General features: G+C 33.8%; 1 protein-coding gene across 5 annotated transcripts in view; it reads left to right on the top strand.

The window, feature by feature from the left end:
- The window catches only part of TMEM131 (transmembrane protein 131), a 264,070-nt gene that overhangs the window by 173,201 nt on the left and 67,555 nt on the right, over positions 1-23,314 (top strand). For all 5 annotated transcript variants that reach the window (XM_056808387.1, XM_056808386.1, XM_056808388.1 and 2 more), the window contains 3 exons: positions 11,820-11,943; positions 16,287-16,403; positions 19,833-19,955. In XM_056808387.1, the coding sequence (XP_056664365.1) occupies positions 11,820-11,943; positions 16,287-16,403; positions 19,833-19,955 (364 nt within the window). The remainder of the gene's footprint in view (positions 1-11,819; positions 11,944-16,286; positions 16,404-19,832; positions 19,956-23,314) is intronic.

The following is a 23,314-nucleotide window of genomic DNA, read 5'->3' as shown; positions in this document are numbered from 1 at the left end:
AAATGTTTTGTACTTGTGTTCGTATAATTTCTGTGTTGTCTTGGCAGATAGATTTCTAAGTATTTTATATTGTCTAGGGTGATTTTGAATGGAATTTATCTTTCTAACTACTGCTGCCTGGATGTGTTGGAAATAAATAGAAATGCTGGTGATTTATGTGACTTTATTTTGTATTCCATAACTTTGCTCAAGTTGTTGATTATTTCCACTAGCTTTTTAGTTAATTCTCTAGGATTCTTTAAGTAGACCATCATATCTTCTGCAAAGAGTGATATCTTGGTTTCCCCATTGCCTATTTTAATATCTTCAATTTGTTTTTCTTCTCTAATTGCTACTGCTAGTGTTTATAGTAGAATGTTAAATAATAAAGGTGAAAATGGGCATCCTTGTTTCTCAATCCTGATCTTATTGGGAATGCTTCTAATTTATCCCCATTGCCAGATAATGCTTGCTGATGGTTTTGGGTATGTACTGTTTATTATTTTTAGGAAAGACCCTTCTATTCCTATACTTTCTAGTGTTTTCAATAGGAATGAGTGTTGTATTTTGTCAAAGGCTTTTTCTGCATTTATTGAGATAATCATGTGATTTTTCTTGTTTTGCTTGTTGATATTGTCAATTATATGGATGGTTTTCCTAATACTGAACCATCCTTGCATTCCTGGTATAAATCCCACCTGATCATAGTGAATAACCCTTGTGAACACTTGCTGAAGTCTTTTTGCTAGTATTTTATTTAAGATTTTTGCATCTATGTTCTTTACGGAGATTGGTCTATAGTTTTCTTTCTCTGTTTTTTTATCTACCTTAGCTTTGGAATCAGTACCATATTTGTGTCATAGAAGGAATTTGGTAGAACTTCTTTGATTATTCTGTCAAATAGTTTGTATAATACTGGGATTAGTTGTTCTTTGAATGTTTGATAGAATTCACTTGTGAATCCATCTGGTCCTGAGGATTTTTTCTTACGGAGTTCTTTGATGGCTTGTTCAATTTCTTTTTCTGATATGGGGTTATTTAGATATTCTATTTCTTCTTCTGTTAATCTAAGCAATTTATATTTTTGTAAATATTCATCCATATCACCTAGATATTTATTGCCATATTATTGGGCAAAATAGTTTTTAATGATTGCCTTAATTTCCTCTTTATTAGAGGTGAGGTCTCCCTTTTCATCTTTGATGCTGTTAATTTAGTTTTCTTCTTTCCTTTTTTTAAATTAGATTGACGAGGACTTTGTCTATTTTATTTGTCTTTTCAAAGTACCAGCTTCTTGTCTTATTTATAAATTCAAAGTTCTTTTACTTTCTATTTTATTAATTTCTCCTTTGATTTTTAGGATCTATAATTTAGTTCTCATCTGAGGATTTTTAATTTGTTTGCTTTCTAGTTTTTTAATTTGCATGCCCAATTCATTGATCTTTGCCCTCTCTAATTTGTTAATATATGCACTCAAGGATATAAATTTCTCCGAGTATTGCTTTGACTGCATCCCATAGATTTTGGTAAGATTTCCCATCATTGTCATTCTCTTCAATGAAATTATTAATTGTTTCTTTGATTTGTTCTTTAACTGATTTTGGAGAATCATATTTAATTTCCAGTTAATTTTTGATTTGCCTCTCTATGTACCCTGTCTTAAAAAAAGATAAACAAGGGAAGTTTTTGTACCCCGAGGGAAGCTTGGACTTTTGGTATCAGAGGGGGAAAGAGAGGTGAACCCCCTTCCACAAAGTGGGGTGCAGAGGAGACAGCAGATGTAACAGGTTGGCTCAGAGAGATTAGAGGGGTTTTGAAGATTTTCCCCTTTCTGCCTTCCCTCCTTAGTGAAAGCTGCTCTCTCCAATTCACTCTTGTCCCCCCTCCACTACTTGAGACCAAAAGGTCTCCCCTTGATCCATTCGCTCACACTCAACTTGGAGAACAGATAACTTTTAATGTTAACTCATACAGATAATACAAAAGGAATAATGGGCAGGGAAGAATGGGAAAAGGGGGTCCCTGTCTGTATCTAAACCCTTTTCCTTCCCTCCTTCAGTTTTGGGGGAACTCAGGTCTTGGCAGCCTGAGCCCCCTGAGAGAAAGTCAGGTTGACTCACCCCTGGGCAACAGGATCTGAGGTAAAAGTCTGCTCTGATTTCTCTTCAGAAAGTCCCTTCAATTGGGAAGTGTTGGAGTGAAAGATTTCCAGTCATCAGCTTGAAAAATGGGTATCCTTAAGGAGAAAGTCTTTTTCCCACCTTCTCTCTTCGGCATCTCAAAACCAAGAGACCCTCACTATCCTCCAAGCCAGAGTCTCTCTCCTCCTTTGGAATTCCCGGCCTGGGACTTCTCCCCCATTGAGGTGATCAATTTCACATACTCTTCAGTCTGGCACTTTTTTCTAGTGTCAGCCTCTGTCACAACCTTTACTAATTATTATTTCTATTGCTTTGTGTTCTAAAAATGTTGCATATATTATTTCTGCTCTTTTGCACTTGTTCACCATGTTTTTATACCCTAGTACATGGTCAATCTCTGTGAATATAGCATGTGCAGCTGAAAAGAAGGTTTATTCCTTTTTGTCCCTATTTTTTTCCACATGTCTGTTAACTCTATTTTTTCTAAGATTTCATTCACATGTCTTACCTCCTTCTTATTTGTTTTTTGGTTTTATTTATCTAGATCTCATAGAGGAAGGTTCAGGTCTCCCACTAGCATAGTTTTACTATGTATTTCCTCCGTGAGCTCCACCAATTTCTCCTTTAGAAATTTGGAAGCTATTCTATTTGGTGCATACAAGTTGAGTACTACTATTTCCTCATTGTCTATACTGCCTTTTTATCAGGATGTAATTACCTTTCTCTATCTCTTTTAATCAGATCTTTTTTTACTTTAGTTTTGTCAGATATCAAGATTATGACTCCTAGCTTCTTTTTCTCAGTTGAAGCCCAATATAGTTTTCTCCACCCCTTTACCTTTACCATGTGTGTGTATACCTGTCTCATGTGTGATTCTTGTAGACAATCCACTCTGCTATTTGCTCCCGTCTTATGGGTGAGTTCATCCCATTCACATTCAGAGTTATGATTACCACCTGTGTATTCCCCAACATTTTGATTTTCTCTCCTAGTTCTGCCCTTTCTTATTTCGCTATTTCCTTTTAAACCAATGGTTTGCTTTTAATCAGTCCCCCTCACCCCCACCTTTATTTTACATCCCTTTCACTCCTCCCCCTTTTTGTTCCCCTCTAATTATTTTTTAGGGTCTGTTAAATTCCCTCCCCTCTCTCTCTCCCTTTTTGTACTCTCCTTCCCATCCCTCCCACCCCCCTGTTTTTTCCCTTCTCACTTTCCCTGTAGGGTATGATAGAATTCAATACCCCAGTGGATCTAGGTGCTCTTCCCTATCTGAATTGATTCCACTGAGACTAAGGTTTAAGTATTACCTATTAACACTCTCTTCCTCTCGTTCTTATAATCGTATTCTCCTACTCCCCTTCTTATGCACATCTTTGTGTTGTATAGATTATCCTATTTATCGTCTTCCTTCAAGTTTCTATTGGTGCAATCTTCTATTCCATTCCCCCTTTATCTTTTTTTGCATATCATCTTAGACCACTTAGTACCCTAACCTCTATGAATATTTCTTGTAATTACTATAATAGTGAACACAATTTTTGAGAGTTACTAGTAACATTTTTCCATATAGGAATATAAACAATTTGACATTATTTAAGCCCTTAAGGAAGAAAATTTAAAAAACAAATTTTTTTTCTTTTCCCCTCTCTTATGTACCTTTTCATGTTTCTCTTGATTTTTTGTGTTTGGATGTCAAACTTTCCACTTTGTTCCAATCTTTTCTTTATAAATACTTGGAAATCTTCTATTTTGTTGAATGCCCATACTTTCTCCTGGAAGTATAGAGTCAGTTTTGATGGGTAGGTTATCCTTCATTGTAGACCCAATTCTCTTTCCTTTCTGGATATCATATTCCAAACCTTGCTGTCTTTTAGTATAGATGCTGCCAGATTCTGTGTAATCCTGATTGTTTTTCCTTAATATCTGAATTGTCTCTTTCTGGCTTCTTGCAATATTTTCTCCATAGCTTAGAAGGTCTTGAATTTGGCAATTACATTCCTGAGAATTCTCTTTTGAGGATTTAGCATAGCGGGTGATCTTTTAGTGTCTATTTTACCCTATTGTTCAAGAACACTAGGGCTATTTTCTTGGACAATTTCTTGTAACATGATGTCCAGGTTTCTGTTTACTTCTGAGTTTTCAGGTAGACCAATGATTTTCAAATTGTCTTTTCTAGACCGGTTTTCATGGTCAATCTTTCTGTCAGTGAGATATTTCTTGTTTTCTTCTATTTTGTCTTTGACTTTGCTTTATTAATTCTTGCTGTCTTGTAAGATCATTAGCTTCTACTTGCCCAATTCTAGTCTTTAAAACTGGTTTTTCACTATGATCTTTTGATTTTACTTTTCAGTTTGGTCTATCCTGCTTTTTATGGCTTCAAGCAGGTTATTTCTAATCTGCAATTTGCTTATCATTTCATTTTATTTCTAGACATCTTTTTCCAAGGTTGATATTCTGTCTTTTAAACTATTATTTTCTTTTTGAACTATATCCCACTCTTCTTGCCAAGTCTCTCCTATCTTTTTAACTTGGTTCTCAAATTTCAGCCTGATTTCTTGGAGAACTTGTGACCAATTTCCACTTCTTTTTTGGGGGGGAGGGGGAGTTTCAATGTGTTTATTTGTCAGTCTTCCTTTGTAGTCGTTTGTATTCTGGATTTTTTTCCTCCATAAAAATTATCCAGGGTCAATGCCTTTCTCTTGTTCTTTTTGTTGGTTGAAGATTGTATTTCTTGGGCATTGCTGACCTGGTTTTCCCTTCCCTTCCCTTCCTTTCCTTCCCTTCCCTTCCCTTCCCTTCCCTTCCCTTCCCTCCCTCCCCTCCCCTCCCCTCCCCTCCCCTCCCCTCCCTCAGGGGTAAGTCCGTGGTGGTCTTAGATAGCTTCGAAGGAGCTAGAGTTGCCTCTTGCTTGCTCTGATTCTGGCACACTGCCTCTGACTCTGGCATTATAGTTGGGGTAGGGAAGGATTGATAAGCTTGCATTTTGGTGGGAGCTATTTCACCTTCTTAGAGCATGGAAATGCTCAAATCCACGTACCTTCAATGCTGTGCCTCACTGTGGGGTCCCTTTCTTCATCTGAACTTTGTTTTTTTGACCTTTTGAAGTATTCTATATTGGTCGGTGGTGAGGAGAGGAAGAGTCCTGCTTCTGCACATCAGCCATCTTGACCAGAAAGTCTCCATTACAATACTTCTGTAACTCTTTTCAATGTTCTCCTAGATCTGCTCATCTTACTTTTGTATCAATTCCTATAAGTCTTCAAAGGTTTTTCTTAAACCATCCCCTTCATAATTTCTTAGACCACAGCAGTATTCCATTACAATCATATACCACAATTTTTTCAGTCATTCCCCAGTTGACAGGTATCACCTCAATTTCTTTGATGCCACAAAAAGAGGTGCTATAAATACTTTTGTACATATAGGTTTTTTTCCTGTTTATATTATCTCACCAGGGGCCGGGGGGTGGAGGGGAGGGGGACAGTCCTAGTAGTATTGCTGAAACAAAGGGTATGCATTGTTTTATAACCCTTTGTGCATTGTTCATATTTGTTTTCCAGAATAATTGGACCAATTCACAACTCCAACAGTTTATTAATGTACCTACTTTCCCTCATCCCCCTGTAGCCTTTATCATTTTTTATAGGTGTGAGGTGGTAGCTGAGAGCTTACTTTAATTTCCATTTCTCTACTCAGTAGTGATATAGAATATTTTTTCATTTGACTATAGATAGATTTGATTCCTTCTTCTGAAAACTGCCTGTTTATATCCTTTGATCATTTATCAGTTTATAAAATCTTTATAGATTTGACTTAGTTCCCTATATATTTGAGAAATGAGGCCCTTATCAGAAAAACTTGCTATAAAAATGTTTTCCCCATTTTCTGCGTTCCCTTCTAATTTTGACTGCTTTTGTTTTATTTGTGCAAAAGCTTTTTAACTTAATAAAATCAAATTTTTCCATTACACCCTTGATTCTCTCAGTTTTTTGTTCAGTGAACTCGTCGTCCCTCATTCAAAGGTCTGACAGATAAATTTTTCCATGTTCCCCTAATGTTCTTACAATATCACCCTTTATGTCTACACCACTTTCTTATCAAGTGAGATGTTGGTCTATGCCTGGTTTTTGCTAGATTATTTTCTAGTTTTTCCTAGCAGTTTTTGTCAAATAGTAAAATTTTGCCCCAATAACTTGGAACTTTGGGTTTACCAAACACCCAAGTTATTTTAGTCATGATCAACCACTCTATTTCTTATCCAGAATCTGATTATTTTGAGGATGTCTATTTTGTATTATAGTTTGAGATCTGGTACAGCTATACTACCATGCTTTACTTTTTTTTTAATTGATTCCCTTAATATTCTTAGCCTTTCATTCCTCTTAGATGAATTTTGTTATTGTAATTACTTTCAAATACCAACCTCAAATGCTTTCATAGAAAGTATCTGATATCATTGTGTAAGAATTATGCATGGTTCCTTGAAATATATGAGAGAACTCTATTCAATCCTTTAAATAATCATATAATTGAGGCAAAATAAGAAAACATTGTGTTTGCCATTTCATAGAAGAAATCAATCGTTGAGCCCAGGTCAAAGAAGACTTTTTTGTAGGTGACTCCTCCAAACTGCTCCCTTTTTGTAGATGACATATTAATTGATTCAAACCCAGCAATGTCTCTGAGTCTCTTAGATAAGACTTTAAATCATTCAAAAGTATATAAAAAAGATAGCATTAAATTTGAACAGTTAGTGCAACAAGAGTTGAGAGTAGTAGTTTAAAAAGACTGGGTAAACTAGGGTAAAGATATGTCTTGAATTATGGTTGTAGATTATTCTGGACAAGATGGGGGAAGAGTTTCTTGACAGTCCTGATGGAAATGGAAGATTTATTCTAGAAAATAGAAAAAAATGAGTTTATGTAAATTAGTATGAGGTTTTAAGGGCTTTAGTGTAATATGGCATAAAATGGGTTCATCTTTCCAAAAAGGATTATGCATCCAAGAGCTTGTCTTTAAAATATTCTATAGAGCTAATATAATATTGAGAATGCAATGAATTTTTCATTTTGTACTATTTATAAGGAAAAAAATCTTAATTCAGATTTTTAAAATCTCCCCATATATTATAAACCAAATGAGCTAGATAGCATTCTGACTTCAATAAACCGAAATTATCTGAAATTTTTTAAACCAGAATATGAGGTTGAATTTACTTCAATAAATGTATCATTGTTTTTTTAGTATTCTGTTAAGCTTTCCAGTAAACTGTCAGGTCTCCTATACAGATGGACCTGATTACTTCCAAGGTAATATGTAGTTAGAATTAGGCATTAGGGTTGGGAATATTTAGTAGCTTCCATTTATATATTTGTCTAGTACATTAGATTTTACAAGATGCTTTATATTCATTATGTCATTTGACCTCACAATTAATCTGTAGTTTAGATACTGAAGTTGAGGTATTATCTCCATTTTGTAAACAAAGAAACTAAGATTTAGTGAGATGTGACTTCCCCTTGTGGAAGAGGCATGAAGGAAGAGAGAAATTCATTCATGCAAACAAAGTGAAGGACCTGTCAATCAAGAAAGAACATTCCAAATGGAATGTTCCCAGGAAAGTCAGTTGGAGAGTCAAGCCAGGCTGAAAAGAAATTAACTTTTGTTGGTGGTTTTGTGTAATTGGGAGAAGAAAGAAGATTAAACAGTTGTCCTCCATCTCCTTGACAGTCTTTTGTGTCACAGCTGTGTCAGGACTGGCATTTACCATAATCCTCCTATTCCTCATTATAGATTAGGGAAACCCTCATCCCTCTCACCTCATCTTACCTCAGTTCTCCTTCCTGTTCCTCCCAACACACCTTACCTGAGAAAGAGGGGAAAAGTATCTTCTTTAAACCTCACAATTCACCTTTGAGTTACATAGAAAGATGGCTGACTAATGGGGGGGGGGAGGCAGGAGGGCATGGGTGGAAAACTGGGAGGTGAAGGGTGGGTGGTAGGAAAAATATTGATCTATTAGCCATCAGTAGTGCTCAATAGGCAACCCCAGAATATCTCTAATAGTATCTCTCTATCTCTCAGAAGTATTTCTATCTCCATTACAATTAGGTACCCTGAGGTTTCCTCTAGTATTTCTCTAATCACAAGCGAGAGTATATCCTTTATTATAACCAGAAATATATCCACAGATTATCCATTTCTAATACAGTTAGCACCCCAAAGTCTGACTGAACCCCACAATCCCTTGAAAGGCAGAGTAGAATAAGAAAGAAACAATATTCAGACAAGTTATTTGTGGAACTGTGTGATTGTGGCTATCATTGCTTGTTTCTGGGTCTATCACATATTGTACAGCAGAATGACCCATATGATCATGGAAACTGTTGATTATATAGGCAGCATTACAATGTCTATTTTGCAGTTGCCATTCCAAAATGAACTGGTACTGTTCTTTCTTGATTGACAGCCAAGGTCGGGTCCTTCACTTTGTTTGCATGCATGAAATTCTCTCTTACTTTATGCCTCTTCCACACCCTGATTATATAACTAGTCTCCTAATTATATAACTATTAAGTATCAGAGGCAGGCTTCGACCAGGTATTCCCAAACTGTGACAGATTTCCTTTCTAAAGCATAATTGAAAGTAAGTAGATATGGTTGTGGTACAAAAAAAGATGACAGTTCCAAATATTTTCTAATTCTTATCCTTTTTTGTATCATATACATCTCAAAAATAAATTTTTAAAATTCATTATTGAAGGAAATGTTGAATTTCAATTAGATGTTAGTGGAAACAAATGAATGTGGAAGTGTAAATTTTTACCCCATCCAAATTCAATAACCCTCTGAAATCTATCAGTGTTTTCTTTGATCATAGACTTAAAATTGTAAAGAAGCTTAAAGACTCTTGCTTATTGAATTATTTTAAGTGTCAATAATGGGTTTGAGAATAAATGTTAGTAATATTAAGCAATTAAATATATAAATATGGGTATACAGGTATCCCTTATACATCATTAGAGTTACAAGGGCAGAATGCCTCCCAGTTGTGGAAAGTCTAAATAAAATTTTTTGGTCCTCCCTTCGTACCAGAGAAGAAGTCTGAATTTTTTTCTTTTTCTCTTATGGGGTATTTACAGTACTTTATTATAAAATTAGGGATATGTCATCATAGACTAATATGTAGGTTAATATTAAGTTGAAATATCATATGAAAAAGAAGTTTTAAAAGTATGGAATAAATATTAAAAAATTTAAATGAAACAAATTTGAAAAGAACAATACTGAGCATGCTGCATAATAAATAATAATGAATAAAGACAAGGTATTTTCTAATCTCTGGCACAAAACATCGATGGAACGAAACAAGGAAAAGTACTTTGGTTGTTCTTATTGAACAGCCAGAATATAGACAGCTGTTATTTGTCTTTTCCTTTCAATGCTCAATTGTTAGCAGCTTTATATAGCAGAGTTTTCTTTATTATGAACCCTATGACATTAGCACAAAACAAAAGAGCAGGGTTATCCTATCTCTTGAGGCTTTAAAACCTGGGGCTCTTTTCTTCTTGGTTGATGTTATGTTTTCTGATGCAATTTTGTCCTCTGCGGCAGTTTCCTCAGCATTGACTATCTGTTCCAATTTGTAGCCTTTATCTTCAGTCAGTTTCTTCAGGGTTTCAGGAAATCCCCTAGCTGTCTCTTGATCATTGTGTTGGCTAAATATATATTTTTTTTAATTTTCAAACAAGCCTTTGCTGACCTGACAATCCATAGGGTTAAGACCCTTCACCTTCATTTTCCTTCAGAGAATCATATAAGGACTTGATCTCTTCTCAATTATGCATCAGGATGCCTTTTTTTGTTTATAACAATCCTGCACCAAAAAGAATGTTGCATTTTCTATTAGAGAAAGATGCAAATCTTATGGTTTATGCAGATGCTTTGCAGGTGATGTAACTGCAGCATTAGCTTCACAGATTTCCTTCTCTTTTTTTCTTGCTATGATTTACAGTGAACTCATTAATGCCAACTGCAGCAACCATTTTGCCTGAACAAAGCATATCTAACAATTCTTTTTCCTTCAAGTTCATCACCATCCTCTGTTTGTTGGAAGCACCTTCCAAACCACTATGACCACTATACTTGGAACTCATGATTTTTATAAACCCTTACCTTATGTCTTAGAATCAGTGTTGTGTTTGGTTCCAAGGTAGAAGAATGGTAAGGGCAAGGCAGTAGGGATTAAGTGACTTGCCCAGGGTCACACAGCTAGGAAGTGTTCAAGGCCAGATTTGAACCTAGCACTTCCCATCTCTAAACCTAACTGTCAGTCCACTAAGCCACCTACTTGTCATTTTAGGGTCCGTGATTTTAATAGAATTTATGGCATTTAAAGGACCCAAGATATAAGAAACTCAAGATCACCACAAGATGTCACATGAGAGATTGCCTTAAACACACCTGGCATCCCCAAACTAGTACATAGAACTGTAGTTCTTTAACTGCAAATTTAATTTTCAGAAAAAATATGTAGATGATGCATATTCTTAGGTAATATAGCAGTGTGTACATTTTATGTATTAATGAGTTATTAAACTTTTTCATATACTGCTACATTTCTAGACTTTGAGTATTGACTGCTGGCCTTCATATTTTTTTCACAAACTTTTTACTTATTTTAACTTTCAAAAAGAAATTATATATTTATGTTACTAAAAGATAAAATAATTTGATATTATACAGTTCTATACATATCTTTTATGTTTTCCTGATTTTCTAAACTTTTTCTTTGTTGTCTGCTGGCTTTCAAATGTCACTTGTGGCCCCTGCAAAACTCCCCACAAATTTCCATTTAATCTCTTATGCCATTCTATGATATATCAAAACCACAATCAAAATGTGGAAGGGATACCTTTATTTGATGGTTAAATTATTTGAACTAACCATTCTGGAAAGGAATTTGGAATTATGCCAAGAAGATAATTAAAATGTCTATACTCTTTGACCCAGAGAATCCACTGTTAGTTCTAAATCTTAAGGAGATAGAAATTAGAAATAAAGTTCCCATATATTTCTTTTTAGAAAGCAGTACATTTTGTGGTACTGGGACACCTGGGAGTAAAGCAGGGATCTCTTGATTAGAAAATGGCTAAAGAAATTGTGTTATACATGAGTGTAGTTGAATATTACTGCGTGATAAGAAATGAAGAATAGAAGTAAGTTTAGAGAAGTATAGAAAGGCTTATATAAACTAATATAAAATTAAATATGCAGAACCAGCAAAAGTATACACAGACTACAATGTAAATGGGAAGAATAACAAGATGGGGAGAAAACCAAAGAACAAAGCTAAATTAAATGCCATACAATTAATTATAATGACTGATGTAGACTCTGAAGAAGAAATGAGAAAATCTATGTCCTCCCTTTGCAGAGATGGAATTGTGAATTTACAGTGTTGCACTAATTGTCAGATTTATCATTATTGGGTTTTACAAAACTAAATCTCCCTCCCCCCTCCTCTTTTGTTTTGTCTTATAAAATAAGGGATGCTATTGACAGGGGAAGGAGGCACAATATTGGAATTCAAAGTGAAGTTGAAATAGAAGACTTCAATAATACATTTTTTAAAAGAACTAAAAAGTGTTTGAGAAAAAATTTGTGATACATTTGCCCTTTATTTTCTTTTTTTAACAGACCAGTTGGGATGCCAAAAATGGAAAAAGTTTACCTTCATAATCCTAGTTCTGAAGAAACTATTACTTTAGTATCAATATCTGCTACAACATCACATTTTCACGCATCATTTTTTCAAAATAGGGTGAGTTTTTCCACTGTAAATATTTAAATATTTACTCAAGTTTGAAATTTAAGTGGTATTTTTGTATTGATGAATAATTTAATTTTGTTTAATGAGAGTTTTAAAATGTTAAAAAACATTTTAAACCTACTCTTAGAATTATACTGAATATCCCAATGTCTTATCTTTAAATTTTTATTGTTTTTATCTATTCTGAAACTTTTCAGTGTTGAGTAAGATCATATTAATGGCTGTCATCTTCACTTCATGATATGAATTTTGTTTCCTTTAAGGGCTATAATGCATACATTTCCAATATTAATTAATTGTATTTTCATCTTAATGAAGATTAATTTCTTCAAATGTTATATTTAAAGTTTTCCAAAACTTGAGTTGTAATTATTTTTTTAGGTTGTTATATGAATTGCTTTTTAGTTAAACCAAAGTTCTTAGAATCAACACCGAAATATGACCAAATTTTACCAAATAGATTATGATTATTGATCTCATGAATCATGGATTTAGAATTAGAAGAATCTTTGAAATAATTTATCTAATGCCCATTTTATAGAAGAGAAAATTGAGACTCAAGAGAGGGTTCAGTGATTTATCAGTCACATGAGTAATATGTACCATAACTACCATTCAAATCCAGATACTCTAGCTTCAGATTTAGTGTTCTTTACAAATTAAATTATTAAGAACAAAAGCAACAAAAAACAATTCATATATTTTGGCCATCTCATTTTATATATCTATATATGTATATATATATATATATATATATATATATATATATATATATACACATTTGCAAGATCACTATGAAAACAACTACAGTCAGTATATGTTGCAACTGGGAGAGAAGGTAGACAAATCATGCACCTGTTACATATCTGAGACTAGGTTTAAACTCAGCTCCTCTTGTCTCCAGGAAGCACTCTTATCCTTTGTAACATGTGAGTATATGCAGTTTTAACATAACCTACCTGACAAGGCATGCAAAGAGAATCTCAGCATCATTAGCCCCCCAATTAAAAAGGATAAAACAAAAAAAATCTGATGACTATTTTCAAGAAATCATTAAAAAAACTGTTTGAAAGTATCAGAATCAGAGAGTAAAGTACAGTTTAATTACAGGGACCACCAGTATCCCTCTAGAGTAATAGCCCAACTTTGATGTATTTAGAATTTAGAAGTGTGGTTACCAAGCTTCAGAGTCCCCTAAGAAAAGAAAACATCTTTTTTTTTTCTTTTTTAATTTCTTTAAATTTTATTTATTTATTGGTTACAATACTCACTTTATTTCCCTCCCTCCCCTCCAACCACCCTTCCCACAGCCAATTTCATTGGGTATTACTTGTGTCCTTGATCAGAACCTATTTCCATGCTGTTGGTGTTTGCTCTAGGATGTCCATTTAGAATCTACATTCCCAACCATATCCCTTTGACCCATGTATTCAAGCAGTTGTTTTTCTTCAGTGTTTTTACTCCCACAGTGATTCCTCTGAATGTGGATCGTGTTTTTTCTCATGGGTTCCTCCCAGTTGTTCAGGATCACTGCATTGCCACTAATGGAGAAGTCCATTACATTCTATTGTATCAGTGTGTCAGTCTCTGTACAATGTTTTCCTGGTTCTGCTCCTCTCACTCTGCATCAATTCCTGGAGGTTGTTCCAGTCCCCATGGAATTCCTCCACTTTATTAATAAGGTGTCAAAATTTGCAAATTACATTCACTTCAACCAGCATTTATTAAGTGCCTATTTTGTCTTATATGCTTTTTTAAGCACTGCAAATACAAAAAGAAAAACAGGCATTGGTTTTATTTAAGGATACATCATGAAAAAGAACAAGTAAATATAAAGTATATATTAAGTAAGTCCAAGAACAAGCAACTATGGGGTATCAGGAAAGACTTGATGAAAAAGATGATATCTGAATGTAGTCTTATTTTAAAATTCACTATTTTAGGCCAAAATTTTATTCTTATTGTCAATACTTTGTGACCCCATTTGAGTTTTTCTTGGCAGAGACATATGAATGTTTTTTTCATTTTCAGCTCATTTTTCAGATGAGGAAACTGAGACAAACAGGGTTAAATGATTTGCCCAAAGTCACACAGCTAGTAAGTGTCTGTGCCCCTTAGCTGCCAGGTAGGTAGTCTAAAAGTCTATATGAAAAGAATGTGCACATTCTAGGACTGGGAGACATAAAGATAGTAGGTAAAATGTTTTGTACAGGTACAGCAAGTAGAACAATTTGTCTAAAATCTAAAAGAGGTTAATGTGAAATAAATCTGAAAAGGTAGAGGAAGAATGTGCAAGGCTTTAGATGCTCAGCAGAGAAGTTTGTATTATCATCCTAGATTTAGTAAGGAGACACTGAAAAACCTCAAATGTAAAAATGACATGGAAGACCTATGTTTTGGGAAGTTTGACTTTTATGTAGATGATAGATTAGAGAGAAAAGAACTTAAAAACTAGGAGATTAGGCCAGTCAAGAGACAATGACAACTTGAATTAGAATGGTATTGAAAGCAATTTCCACCATTTTGAAGACAGGTAGAATAAAAATGGTATGCAGTACTGAAGAATGGAAAATGACTGCAAGATTATGAACCTGAGAAACTTTGTAAGTTTTGCTGGTGCCTTTCACAAAAATAGGAAAAGTGAAGCCAAACATAATGTTGCACCCCTGTAATCCTTGCTACTTAGAGAAGCTGAGGCACTTTAATTTAGGTAACATAAATTTATACTAGACCAAGGTAGCATAGTTAGTTGACTAGTACCAGTTTTATTTCAAAGGACATAATTATGATCAGAGAAGACAAATGACATAGGTTACCTAAGACTAGATGTGTGAAGAAGGATAAAAGTTCAAGTGAATAAGGGGATAAGCATATGGTTTGCATGAACTTTTTAAATATAGGGTCAAGACTGAAGAAAAGAAGACAGGTAGAGGAAAGGAAGTGGACTGAAAAAGCAGGGATGATGTGCTGGAGGCCATCATACCCTCACTGGCTGACAGTTACAGTCTGGGGAAATGGGATCTGCAAGGCAAAGCCCAGAGAATGAGGCCCCCACTGATCCCCCTCTGTGACTTCTCTCTCTTTAACTTCCCTCAATAATGGATGATTATTATTTTCTCCCTAATATAGTAGAAATAATGAGAGCAAATACTTATAGGATCAATACATATATATTCATTCCACTTTAATCCCCCCTTAAAAGATTACATTCACAGAATTAAAACCTAGAGATCACTACCTATTGCCCCCCTCCTTTCCTTCTCCATTGAAGTTACATTCACTCCCATTTCAAGCCTGGCAAACCAAGAATATCAATCACCTTCAAGACACACTCCACTGAATTCTATTTATGGACAGAAACCAAGCATTATTGCCAGGTGCTTTAAAATAACACAAGAAAAATAGCACTTGTAAATTAAGGAAAAACCCAAATGTGGTCTGTCATTAAATTGCCCTCTAACCTTGTACCCAACTACGAAATGTTTTGTTACCCATGTCCTAAGTGATTGTGATTGATTGTGAAAGCTGACCAAAAGTAGCAATGATTCTCCTAGGTCAGGGAGAACTAACTTCTAGATCACCCTGTCTATGTCATTCATCTATAGCAACAATGTTTTGTTGACTATCTCCTTAGGCTATGCATCTTGTTAAGTTCCATGGAAACATATATGTAGAAAGTTGATAGTGTGATAAAGAAGTATATACTTGAAACCCTGTATATTAAATGAACCTCCATACTATGGCAGAACATTGTGTGACACCTATGCACGTGGGTCTCAGTACACAGTGCTTCTCATCTCCATTACTCAACCGGATCATCACATCTAGATGGAACAAACCCTCACCCTCAGGGAGACCGCTGGATGGCTCCCAAAGGTGGTGGAATGACTGCTAATTATGAGAATTCTGAATAATGAGAACTCTGAAGATTAATAGGTAGAGGGTGAAATGAAAAAAAGAATTTGTAAGTTCTGTGTCATGCAGAGAATTAACATAAGTATGATTATAGTAGTGTATGACCACCTGTAGTCGTGTGGCTAAAGTAGAATGAAGATGGAGACCATGAAAAGGATTCTGAGAGAACACTTTTTTACACATGATTATTGTAGAGAATTTTTGGAAAATACATATCTGCAAATTATTTCTTCTGCTTTGGAAGAGTTATTACATTTTGTTATAATCAAGAAGGTTTTTTTATTGACAAAGAAATGTATTCTGGTATCACATTTTAGAAACCTTTGACTATAACTGTTAAATAGTCTTTTGATCAGTAAATAAATATGTTTTAGTAATTTCTTCCTATGATTTACTTCATTTTATTCTTTTTTTTCCAGAAAATTCTTCCAGGAGGAAATACATCATTTGATGTAGTTTTTCTTGCCAGAGTAGTGGGAAATGTAGAAAATACTTTATTTATTAACACATCTAATCATGGGGTATTTACTTACCAGGTAAGAATAATCAGAGAAAACTCATATTTCTTACAGCATAAACAGCAGAGAAAACATAGTGATGGTTCTGTCAATAAGGAAGTGTTAGTATGTGGCACTAGGACATTTTTATCTTAGTTGTGTTTATGAATGCTCATATTCAAATAAATTAACAACTAAGCTGAAAATAATATCCAAAATCTTCCTTTGGGATTGGCTTGGATTAAAAGTACTAGAAAACATTTTCTTATTGGCTATTTCTTTTTTTTTTGCTTACTTTTTTACACCTTATTTGGAAGATTTATTAACTTATCCTCATTCAGATGATTTTAAGTTTTAAAGGCAATAGAGCATTTTCCTTTGGTAGATATTTCCTCAAAAAGTATATAAAAACTTATTTTTTCTAAATAACATTTAAAATAAATAGATGAAAATACAAAAATAACTATAATGTCTTCAAATGTGAATGTATTAAAGTATCAAGTAAGCTGAATAAGGGACAGACTGGATAAGAAACAAAACCCCACACATCTAAAAATAATGGTTTCTTTTTGATCCTGGTCAGCATGGTAATTTGTTTTGCTTGTCCATGCACATTTGTCACTAAGATTTTGCTTCTATTTTTTTTTCAATTAGGAGGGAAAGGGAGTAGTCAAAGAGTGGGATGCTTAGGGGTAATGTTGATCCTAAACCAAAAAGAAGAATGAAATATGAAGAAAAGAAAAAAGGGTCATGGTAACATTTTTGAAAGGCATAGAAGAGAACATAAAGAAGACCAGAAGCAATCACTGATAACAAGGATATCTTTGAATATAACATGATGAATTTTTGAAATGTTTAAAAAGATAAATAAGCAGTACATAATAGAGATTTGCCCCCAAAAAGGAAAGGAAAAATAAAAATTATGATCCTAGGGTACAATTTTAAAATAATAGCACTTAATGGAATGAAAATGGGGAGGGATAGGGTCAAGATGGCAGAATGAGAGTCAGAATTTTTGCCTAGCTCTTCTAATACATTTTTATACAACCTTTTCTAGTCAGGAAATCCAAGGAAAAGTCAGAATGAATCATTTTTCCAGCCCAGGGCACCTTAAGAAAGAAGATAAACCCTTTAAAAGTAGACCATTACTAGAGGAAATTACAAATACATGTAGTAAAGCAGAAGTACTAAAAGATCATTCAGACTACGGTGTATTAAAAGTTAAAATTATAAAGGAAATTCAAGCTAAAATAGATCTAGATCTCTGGATAATTATTGACATATTGAGCAGTGAATGGATCAAGTACAAAGTATAGAAACAATAAATATGTGAATGGGAATTATAGTTGTAATGCACCTTGCCAAAATTTCTGTAATGCACAGAGGGAAAATTATATTTCTGAAAATATAGATTAACAAAATAGAATAAAGAGAGAAATTATGGTCACCTTTATATAAAATTCATTATAATACTTTTTCATAATTAAAAGGCCTGACATCAAACTCATGCCCACCTATTGGTTAATTTCTAAACAAATTATGATATATTGAAATGAAGGAATTATTACCATGATGTAGGAAATGATGATATGATTCCGAAAAGCATGAGAGATAAGTAAAAACAAAGGAATAATGTATATGGTAAGCATAACAGTACAAATTGAAAGGACAATTGAAGTGAAAATGAATACTGATTAAAATAACCAAACTTGAAAGAATGAGAAAATAAGTATAATTCTCTCCCTCTTTCAGAAGTGGGAGATTATAGATTTCAGACCTTATTAGCTTTTGTTTTGTTTTGTTTTAAATAAAAGGAAATTTTTCTCTAGGGAGAATAAGAGTGAGGACTATATTTGAAAGCCAAAAGAACATTAAAAACTACAGAAATGAATTTTAAAAAATTAAAACATTGTTAAACATCATATTGACAAACTTCTTTAGTTAATATTATTGAAATCACAAGGTATAAGGAAAAATTAAACAAAAAGTATTTATCCCCAAATTCTCATGATTCTCCCTTTAGCCAATCCCTAAGGTGTAAACTTTAATTTACAAATCCAACTCTTGCTATTTCAGAATCTCAGCAGTTGCTTTTAAGGCCAGCCAAGCTCTTGACTTATTGATCATTAATTTCCACATTTACTTTTTGGGCCTAAAGCACTTGGCAAATTTTTCATATTTCACACTTATTGTCATCAAAGATCACAATAATGGATGTAATAATAATGAAAAAAAATTGAAATATTATAAGACTTAACCAAAATGTGACACAGACACAATGAAGGTACATGCTGTTGGGAAAATGGCATCATTAGATGCCATTTTATTAGATGCCATTGCTTAACATGGTTGCCACAAACGTTTAAATTTGTAAAAAAAAGACATCTGTGAAGAGCAGTTAAACAGGGTATTCTATATAACAATCACAGTAGTAGGCTAATGTGCTATGAGCTCCAGCAATACTTTTGGTACATTGATTTATTCTGTTACTTTTTCCATTAATTTTATTAATTCTTCCATATTTCTATCAACATTTAGCATAGTGCCATGCACACAGTAGACATTGAAATATTTGTTTAATGAAAAGAATAATTTGTCTCCCTCCATGCACAAAAAAACAAAAACCACATTGATCCAGTTTAAACTGCCTAAGGGTCAGATAAATGCCTCAGTGGTTTTCTAGTAAATGACTAAGTAGTCACTGACCCCAAAATCATCTCATGCAGGAGCAACTTGGAACTTGTCTAGCTCTTTAGTTATTAGCTGCTTGATTCTACTATACACCTTAGTGATTAGTCAAAGGGAGAGCTTATTTCATTTTCTCTTATTCCTTAGTCACTTTGTAATTTCTATAACATTAACCCCTTGTATCTATGAACAGTCAACAAGTATTTATTAAGCCCTCACGTACTATATACTGTGCTAAACATTCAGAATCCAAAGAAAAGCAATTTACCTGCCCCTAAGAAGCTCACATTCTAAGATAGGTGGTGGGAGACAATATGTAAACAACTGTGTGCATTCAAGGTAGTGTCATTTTAATTCTTAATAACCATATCAGTAAAGTAATTGTACTGAAAATGTGTTTGCTACATCTTATGATTAAAGAAAGGAAGCTAATTAGATTTTCCCATTGAAAATTAAAATAATTATTTTCTTAAAGGTTAGTCAAGTTATAAGATTGAGATTGGAACTAGACCTGACATTTCAAAAACTGCCTTTGCCAGTGAAGGTCAGCACCTATTATGTGTCAGGCACTTAGGCTCTATGTAGAAAGACAGTTACCTAAAGCACTTGCTAAGGTCACACAACTTGTATGCACTGGAGATGGGGCATGAATTTTGGTCTTCCTGACTTGAAGGCTAGCTCTATCTACTTTACAATGCTGTTTGCCTCTGAGTTTCAGTTATAGGTAAAGTACTAGAGATACAGTTTAAATGCATCTTTTATTTTTCTCCTTTGAAACAGGTATTTGGTGTTGGTGTTCCAAATCCATATAGATTGCGCCCATTTATTGGGGCCAGAGTTCCTGTAAATAGCAGTTTTTCACCTATAATCAATATACACAATCCACATAGTGAACCTTTACAGGTGAGTGCATCTTAATAACTTATGTGATCTTAAAAAAAGAAACTACTTAAAAACTCAAGTTACTGAAGGATTAATAAAATTGTCCAAAAACTCAGCTATTTCTAGGTTGGGGGATGTTTAAATATTTTAAAGACTGTATTTTTTTGTATTGAAAATACTGCTTTTTGGCTGATTATGGATTTGGTATCTTCTCCCCATCACAGATGTTTCTTTATGAATGTATTAAAAGAAGAAAGAATGCTTTTATAGATCTCTCTTTGGTTTGAATTTACTTTTAAAATAACCCTAAAATTTCCTGGATCTGTAAATAGGGTTTGACAGTGGTCTGTTTTTCACCATACAAGATTTCCTCCTTTCTAGGCCTAATGTCTTAAGTTGTTTCTATCTAAATATAATACACAAGCAAATCATCTCTGATAATTGAGTCATATGACATGGAAAGTTGAACTATAAAGGCTTTTCCAACCCTCAGATATTATGATTCTTTGAGTATGTTTTTGGTAAATTATAATTCTAATTTCAACTGCTCTTTCATTGGTTGCTTTTAGAAGTGAAAAATTAGCTAATCAGAAAATATATATTACATTTTCCTCCATTAGGTGCTGGAGGAGAAATGTGTTCAAGCATTACCACTATCCCCAGCCATTTCCTTACCTAGATGTAATCCCTTTTCCCAGTCCAAGCATGTGAAACATACCAACCCCCCACATCCTTAACTTTTACGCTATTTAGGCTCATTAGGCTCATTATGAGCTACACTTTTAGACTTCCATTTTGTATATGCCTTGAACATGAATGTTTCTGGTACTAGCTACTAACTAACCTCAGGAATTCTACAACCTAAACAGAGGGCAATTTCCTGTCTCAGACTGGTACCCTGGTTATTACTAAGATATTGTGTTATATAGCATATCAGTAGTCCTCAGAATCAGTTCTGAGAACTCAATATGGATGCAAAGCGGTTTTATTGAATTCTAGAGATCTAATGATGAATGACTTGAGAAACTTCAGTTTTATCTGGTGAAGCCAAAGCTCACAGCACCCTAGGTATGGTTGCTTATATAATAAATTTTATCTAAGATAGGAGCTAAAATATTCTTTCTCCACAGAGAACCCTATACTAGTGATACTGTTAAGCAGCAATATGGTCAGAAGGGAGATAAGGAAAATAAAAGGTACCTACATATTTTGCACATCAGATATTCAGTCCCTGAAAAATGAAGAATTACCTAAAATAAGTAGAAGTTGCTTTCCATGTTCTCAGTTGTGTTTCCCTCCCAATTTGCATGACATTGATAGGCAAGATTCTGACAGAGGATGCTACAGTGACTAGCCTCTAGTAGGCACTCAATAAATACTTACAGGTGAATGCAGCCAGAAGTTTAACTACCTTAGTTAAAGAAACATCACTTATCAAAGAAAAGTACTATTATAATCTGTTTCATAATACATAAATGAAGGGAGGAAGATATAATATACTTTTTTATATAATATACTTTTTCCCCTCCTATCATTCCTAATGGTAAATTGATGCCATTTTGCCTACTTGTTCTGGGTAGCTTCTGTAACAGATCTTCAAAGAAACTCCTCCTACATACAACTGTTATTTTTCCTCCTAGCTATTTTTGGAAGGGCCTAGAGTCAAAGATAAAGATTTGTTGTTCTCTTTTGCCAAAGCATGAAGCCTAAGCTGCTGCACTACAATGTAGGAATAATATTACATATATCTGAACCTATGTACCTCCCTCTCTCCTTCCACTGTCACCCTGTTAGGACAACAACAATGAAATATGTTCTTCTGGCCAAAGATCTTGATTCCTACTTTATAATGAAAAGAAATTAACTATAGTCCTCTTAAATATGTGGGTGTGTACATTTATTTGTGTGTTTGTATATATATATTTATTTATATGCATGAATGTGGATATATCTATACACACACACACACACATATACATACATATATAAACCCCATCACCTTATTTGCTTATACCAGCTGCTATTCTATTCAAACCCTTTAGTTAATGAAATTTCATTCAAGGGAAGGTTATTTTCTTAAAATTTTAATATGCTTGTCCTTTTTATTTGCCTTGCTACTATTCACTTTGCATACAAATTGTTCTAATACTTTATGCAAGAATTAAATTTAGTGAATTTGAAATTTCCAAAAGCACTTAATAAAAGATGTAGAGGAAGATAAATGGTGTCCTAATAGAATCAAAATTTAAACTATTCAGCTGTAAGATACTTTCAGCTTGATACGTAAACACTATGCTTTACTTTGTCATCAGTCTTACATTCCTGTAAATTTTAAAAAATATAAAGCAAAAAAAATCATTCTTAATCTAAGATAATTTAGATAAAATAGCAAGAATCAAAATAAGTAATTGTTGTAACTTGAGCAATATTAGAATTCCATAAAGTTGCTCAAGATTATTTTTCAATATAATTTTTAGTCCAAACTTAAACATCAAAAAAGAGCATTTCTATATATAGTTAGTTTTTCTATAATTTGACATATGCATTCTTAAAAATCACTCTCCTGGGTAAAATAGCACAATAAAAAACCAAATGGCTTATGGAGGAAATGGAGCTTAGGGTATAGCACTTAGAAAATTCATCAGTGACATTTAAAAACATAGGAACCTAATAAAAGCAGCAGTATATTATTATACACATTAAATTATTAAGAAATACATAAACACTACAACAAATACAATAAAACTATACCCCAGTTCCCACAGAGCCTGTACTATCGAAGTCTAGTGACCAGGAGGAATTGGTGAGCCAACTTAAGCTTCAGACCTCTGGTACCGTGGTGGAAGGTAGAGACTTTATAGGGAGATCAGACAAGTCCTCAGCCGCCTACAGCTCATACTGCATCACAAGATAGACAATAAAAATGTACTTTAACTGGAATAATACCTTACGTTTGTTTGTGGAAGCGGGCATCAAAGGGTTTACAATTTCTGAGTTATTATGAAGTGATGCAGTTTTCTGTGCCCTCTCGGTTTATCTCAGCCAAAATTGAATATAGCAAACACAGAATTTGAATTTTGCTCAGATAATTGCCTAATATTTCAATCAGATAGGAACAGATTTACCTTTTCAGAAAGTGGTAGCAGATTTGACTACACATAACAGAGCACAAAAATGGGATTACATAGAAAATGAATCTCTTAATCTTGCTTTTTTTCTTAAGTATATAATTTTAGATGTTACTTTAAAACTTATCGTACTTATGAGTGCTTCCTTCTGTTTCCATTTTTGTTGGCTTTATTACCACTAACTCCCATCTTCACCAAAACCCTTCCCCCAATTAAAATTCAAAGAAAGGGGTGGGGAGAAAGTCTCTTTTA

The sequence above is a fragment of the Monodelphis domestica genome, chromosome 8 (genome assembly GCF_027887165.1).
Source record: "Monodelphis domestica isolate mMonDom1 chromosome 8, mMonDom1.pri, whole genome shotgun sequence".
Classification (NCBI taxonomy): Eukaryota; Metazoa; Chordata; class Mammalia; order Didelphimorphia; family Didelphidae; genus Monodelphis; species Monodelphis domestica.
This window is presented reverse-complemented; position numbering and strand designations above follow the sequence as displayed.